At 63.6% G+C, this 6,150-nt stretch overlaps 1 protein-coding gene across 1 annotated transcript in view; it reads left to right on the top strand.

The window, feature by feature from the left end:
- MNEG_2468 (hypothetical protein) overlaps positions 1 to 2,433 on the top strand; it is a gene marked incomplete at both ends in the record, with an annotated part of 4,154 nt that extends 1,721 nt beyond the window's left edge. Inside the window, 4 exons of the mRNA XM_014049051.1 lie at positions 219 to 290; positions 613 to 1,230; positions 1,474 to 1,759; positions 2,104 to 2,433. Of these exons, the coding sequence (XP_013904505.1) occupies positions 219 to 290; positions 613 to 1,230; positions 1,474 to 1,759; positions 2,104 to 2,433 (1,306 nt within the window). The remainder of the gene's footprint in view (positions 1 to 218; positions 291 to 612; positions 1,231 to 1,473; positions 1,760 to 2,103) is intronic.
- Positions 2,434 to 6,150: the final 3,717 nt, after the last annotated feature.

Genomic DNA, 6,150 nt, shown 5'->3' with positions numbered 1-6,150 from the left:
GGCCCGGCGCCGTTGGGCGTGGAGCGCGCCGCGTGCGTGCTCGCATCCCTTGCCCGCCTGCCCGCCGCGGCGCCGCCGCGCGCGGCGCTGCTGCAGGCGCTCCTCGCGCCGCTGAAACCGGAGCTGGCACGCGCGCCGCCCGCGGCGCTGTCGGATCTGATCTGCGCAGCCGCAGATATGGGGGTCAACCTCAGAGCTTCGTGGCTGGCGGAATTCAGATCTGCGGCGCTGGGCTCGGCGGATGGGGCCGACGCGTCGAGCGCGGCCGGCATGCTGTGGGGTCTCGCCAGGTGGGACCGCCGGTCATGACCCATGCTGCCACACAGCTTGAGAGCTGGCCTGCATTGCAGACGACCATCTGCCCTGGAGTTTTGGGGTTTAAATTTGAGGGTTGAGGATTGTGCTCGGTTTTGAGTGTCAGGGTTGCGGTCCGGCACTCTAAATGGCGCGCGTAAGCCCCCCTCCCCGCCAGCTGCGCTGGTTCCGGCCACTCAACCCCTCCCCACGGCGGGTGACCTGCGCCTCTTGCCGCCAGCACGGCCCCCTCTCACCGCCGCCTCGACCCCTCGGCCCATGGACCCCTCCACCCATGGATCCATTGCAATGCGTTAGGTACCAAGTCGCGCCGGCGGCGCCGGACGCATACAATCCCCTTCTGCTCGTCGCCGCGAGCGGCCCCGGCGGCCTCGCGCCCGCGGCCGTTCACAAGGCGCTCCTTGCTGCAGACAGGCTGAGTCTCGAGCCGCCCGCTGGCTGGGCGCAGGGGCTGCTGCTGGGCGGCGCGGCGCGGCTGGGGGAGGCAGCTTCCCTTTGGGAGCTCGTAGATCTGCTGGGTGCGGCCGCGGCAAAACTGGGGCCGGCGGCAGAGGGGGCGGGGCTGGAGTGGCGCGAGGCGTTCTTGCCGGCGGCGCTCGAGGTGGCGGCGCGCCGGGCGCCGCCGCCGGCGCCGGCGCGGCAGCAGCGGCGGCGCGACGAGCCGGGTCAGCAGCAGCAGCAGCATGATGGGGATGCAGGAGAGGTGGAACGCGCTGAGGCAGAGGTAGAGGATCAAGGCGAGAGTCTGGAAAGCTGGGACCAGGAGGGCGACTCGGAAGGCGGGCGGTCACAGCAGCGGCTGCCGCTGCTCAGGGGCGCGGAGGTTTGCGCCTTCTTGTCGGCGGCGGCGCGGTCGGCGAGGTGGCTGCGGCCGACTGGTGTGTGGGTGTCGCGGCTGCTTCAGGCTTACGGCAGGTGCGGGCGGCCAGTATGTCGTGTCGCAAAGGCGGCAGGTGCTTGTGCTCAATTTGGGTGCGCAGGTTGCGTCCGTGCGGCAAGTCATGCCTCATGTTTGGGTGAGAACAAGCAGTGGCCACTCGCGCACATCCTTCGGACCCGCGCCTCTCGGCCCCACAGCTCCCGCCCAGCTATCTCCGACACCGTATGTTTTCGCCTCATGTAAAACGCATCCCCACACACACCCACACTCACCGCCAGGTGCCCGCCAGAACCCGAGATCCTGCCTGTTCTGCTGCCGCTCCTGCCGCGCCTCCTCCGCGACCCGCCCGACTGGGCGCGCCGCAACCGGCGCCTGCTGCGCCTGCTGGCCGGCGGGCGTGCCGCCGAGGCCGGGGTCGCCGCCGCGACGCCCGGGCAGCTGGCTGAGCTGGCAGAGGCGTGCGCGGCGCTGGAATTTGGGGGGGCGAGGCGGGAGCTGCTGACGTGGCACGGGTCGGCGGTGCTGCGGCTGGGGAGGGGGTGTCCGCTGGACGAGCTCGTGCGGGTGCGTTGCGCGGCTGGGGGGTGGTTTGATGTTTGTTATCGGGAAGAGTAGGTTTAGGCAGCAAGGAGGGAGGAGGGAGGGATTCAGGGGACAGGGGAAGCATGGGCATGACGCGCCGCCACGACGCGATCTGCCCGGTGGTGGCAGGCTGGTAGCGCGTACGTGCAGCCCCTGGCACCGCCGGGCCCCTGGTCGCGGCCGCTGGCAGGCTGCATGGCCAGGCTGACCGCGGCGATGGAAACCCTTCCCCTATGCAGCCACAGCACGGCTGCCGCCCCGGAAACCAACGAACACAGCTGTTTGCTCTTTTGCATGATGACACACCCCATCACATAACCCAACAGATTCGGGAGGCGTACATCAGCCTGAAGCACTGGCCGAGGGAGGACCGCCTCCGGCTGCTGCTGACGCAGGCGGCGGGCCGCATGGCGACGATCCAGCGCAAGCGGGACGAAAAGCTCGCCATCAGGCGCCGCGTGCAGCTGAAGCAGCGCTCCCAGCTGTTTGCGAAGATCAAGCGGGAGCGCCTGAAGCGGCTGCGGAAGCTGCGGTTCGGCCAGGGGTGGGGGGCGACGCGGCGGCAGGCCGCGGACGCGGCGAGGGGGCGCGAGGTCAAGGCAACATGGGCCCAGCGGAAGCTGCGGCCGCCGGGGAAGATGCAGAGGCGGTTCTGAGCGGTTTTGCCGGAGGGCGCCGTGTGGGCACACCTGCTGGATTATTTGGCTCTTCGTCTGGTGGTTGCCATGATTGTAGTAGTCCCTGCACCTTTGTCACTGTATGATCAACCTTTGCAGGGCAGGCCCCTGGCCCGCCAATTGCTCTTTTGTAGCAATTAATAGTTCCAGCCATGTATTTGATTGGCGGGCCGTGGTAAGCTTGCATGCCCCCCCTATAGGCGTTGCAGGCAGCAGACAGGCGCTGATGTGGATTTGATGTGATGTGGTGCTGAGGCGGCAATATTACCCAAGCCGCGTACTTTGGTTCCGGGCTGCTGCAACTCGGAGGTGGCGGAACAGCAAGCAGGGGTGCGTGAGGGGCAGGGCCCGGGGTGGAGTGCCAGCAACAAAGGGGGAGCGCTTGACAGCAGGGAGGGCGGGAGCAAGAAGGGTGGCAAGCATGCGCCTGCTGACGCCAGCTGTTGCGTGCGTCCAATGAACGGCTGAATACGCTGTGAAGGGGCGCGAGGGCGCATGACTGATGCCCCATTGTGGCCTCACAAGTGCGGGCCTTGGATGCTTCCCACCTGGTTTCACCAAACCAGCTGCCACCGCTGCACCACTGTTCTGAGGTTCCGGCGCAGATGCTGGCTGCCTTGATCCATCATGTGCAACACTTTAAGGAAGCTTCTCACTGAGTTTTAAACATGGGTCATGCAGCGCCCCTTGAGCGCGAGTTCAACCTCCTGGTGCCATTGCGTCACTGCAAGTCACCTTGATGACCCCTGCCAAGCTACGCATTGGCTGGACACGGCGCTTACATCCGCAATGCCTGTCCGCGTAGCTCTATATAGCGCTTCATCGCGGTTTTATTTGCGTCACTCTCGTCAACGCACTGCTGTTCGCAGCATACTCACATACCGTACGCTTGTGGTCTCGCTGCCCGGAACCCAAAACGGTGCGTGCAGCCGTCGTTACGTGTTTTACGGCTCGTTTTAGTCCATGAACTGTTATGAACTGTCTCGCGGTGGTTCCACCGGGTGTCCGCGGTAGTTTGCTCGGAAGCCAACGACGAACGCGGCTGTGAACACGTAAATTGCCACCACATCACACACAGGAGCGTTGACAGATATATCACATTCATCTCTCTCAAGCCTTGAGGACTCTTCCTCTTGCAAAACACAAAGTTGCGAGGTTGTGCCCTGCCTCCAACCTCTGACTGCACTTCTCGATCCAAGGCTCGCATCACGATGGCGAGGCTCCTCTGCGTCCCTGCTGTGGGGCTGGTACTGCTGATCCTGGCTGCAGGCGCAAGCGCCGACCTGTCAGTCGGCGACTGTGTCTTTGGTGAGCGTCTGGAGGCGAGCTAGCAGCGCGACATGCCCGACATGCCAGCGGCAGCAGCACCGGTGATGGTGCCCCCGCCTTCGCAGCAGTTGCCCCGGGGCACATTGCCAGGAGCCAAACAGGCCAAAAACATGTCCTCATGATTTACGCAAGGATCCACATGCAATTCCGGTTCTTGCTAGCGCCACCTTGGCATGCGCGCTTCGCACCATGCGCACACGTTCAAGCCCACGCTGCACATGCATACGGCCGCGCTCACGCATGCGATGCAGACCTGGAATCCACTGGGTCGGCTTTGATGGGATTTGAGGCTTCCGCCAGCATCACTGAGACTTACACGAACGACAAGGGCAAAGACAAGAAGGCCAAAATCACCTTGGCCGCCAAGGTGGGTTTGTACGCGCTCAAGCGCCCGCTTTCACCCACTCTTAATGCTCGCGCTGTCGGCGCCACCCTGCAGCGCCTGGGTGCCGCCAGGGGCTGCGGTTCCCACGGCGCCTCAAGATTTATTTCGCGCGCTGGATGGGTTCTCCCTGCGGATCGCTGCGACTGCAACTTGGCCGTGGCTGCACTGCACCGGCGCCTGGGTGGCCACAGCCCGCGCTCGGCGCCCGTCGCGCACTAGCGCCCTGTGCGAACCGGCGCCCGTTTTTCAGGACAGCGGCGGCGCTGCCGACTGGTTCACCTGCTCTCACCAGCCTCCCACAATCGTGCGCGCCACCACCACTGCCAGAGCGTAAATGATGATAGCAGGGGGACGATCTCAGGCAACGTACCCGTGCGGCTTGCGACGGGTGCGACCCTCCCACGCGCGGCGGCTGCCCTGTTGGATGCCCCTATTCTGCGCCGATGAGTCATGCTGCCTGACAGTGCATGCCTGGCCTGCCAGCTGTCGTGTCCCACCGACGTCTTTTTCTGCTGCGCACACGGTCGCCCCTCCGCACCGCCGCGGGCGCAGGGAGCACCTGCAGCTTCCCGGCCACAAGCGTGAGCCCGAGTGACCCGAGTTTCAAGGACCTCACTCAGGCGCTGGCGGGGCTCACCGTTGGCACCACCGGTCACGAGCACTTCCGCAGTGAGCTCGTGCCCAGGGCAGGGCGCGTAAGGGACAGCAGGCAACTAGTCGAGGATGGCAGTCGGCGGGCCGATACGATCAATCAATCGCGAGCAGACCGGCGGTTGCGCACGTCCATCGCCGGGCACAGCATAGCGTAATTCAACCGCTGCTCCTTATTGTCCATGTTGGTGCGGTGCTGCGCACCCTGGATCAATTACTCATGTCAACCTCCTGCCCAAAAAGTTTGCCATCGTTCAAACCCCCCACCAGTTGATGTGGAGGACTTTGAGGTTGAAGTTTCAAAGGGCAAGCCTGACAGCGACACCAAGGACTTCATCACTGCCACTGTTGGAGTCAGTGGACTCAGTTTTGATGTGAGCTTGCAGCGTACCGGTCGCTCATCACGCATGAGGTGTTCATTGCAAGCAACCTGCCTGTGCGACCTGAAGCTACAGTGGTTACCGAGCGCGGCTGCAATCCCTCCGCGCCCTCCGATAATACATGCGTGCAGTTGATTTGGGCAGACAGCAAGCACGCTACCACACCTCTGTTCAGGCTTTGCCTCTGCGCGCGGCTTCTCAGCGACTAAGATTTCCCCTGATTCCCGCCGCACCCACCTTGTGCATTGCGGCAGCTGGAATTCTCCGGGCCGTCCTCCCTGGACGTCAACAGTGCAGGCACATACAAAGTCAAACCCAGCATCGCTGGCGGCACTTTCGAGGCCTCTGGCAGCTACCGCAAGGCTGGGTACGAAGGCTCGATTGACCAGAGCATTGAGCTGGCGGAGGGCGGTGCGGATGGCTTGGTGGCAGCTTCCACCACCAAATGCTCACTGAAGGTGAGCGCGAAGCTAATCCCAAGGCTGCTCTGGGGGAGCTTCATGCCTGGTGTCCACTCGGTTGATTTGACTGCCTTGGTGAACTTGTTGGTTGGAGAGCTGCTGGCACGAAGCAAGTGGTCAAGTGACTTCAGCCGTCGCGCCCGCCCCTGCATACCTTGATCGTCGCCTGTACGCGCCGGACTTTGATCTTACGGTGGTAAACCCCTGCTTCATCATGCACACCCCTCTCTCAATCTGTCAGGTGTCGAGCGATGTCACTTTGACGTGCACCAACTTTGCAATCTCGTTCAACAAGATTACAATCGGTGACGCGGCATCCACCAAGTTGACTCTCACCCTGGCCCTGAAGGCCTCAGGGAAGCTTGAGTTCAAATCCCCTGTATCTGAGGCGACCACTGTGAGCGAGCTGATGCTTTAAAGGGTGCCAGTTCACAGTGACCCACCACACTGCGCCGCAGCCAGGCAATGCATTTACCCGGAATCTTTGTGT

Source organism: Monoraphidium neglectum, assembly GCF_000611645.1.
Source record: "Monoraphidium neglectum strain SAG 48.87 unplaced genomic scaffold scaffold00280, whole genome shotgun sequence".
Taxonomy (NCBI): domain Eukaryota; kingdom Viridiplantae; phylum Chlorophyta; class Chlorophyceae; order Sphaeropleales; family Selenastraceae; genus Monoraphidium; species Monoraphidium neglectum.
This window is presented reverse-complemented; position numbering and strand designations above follow the sequence as displayed.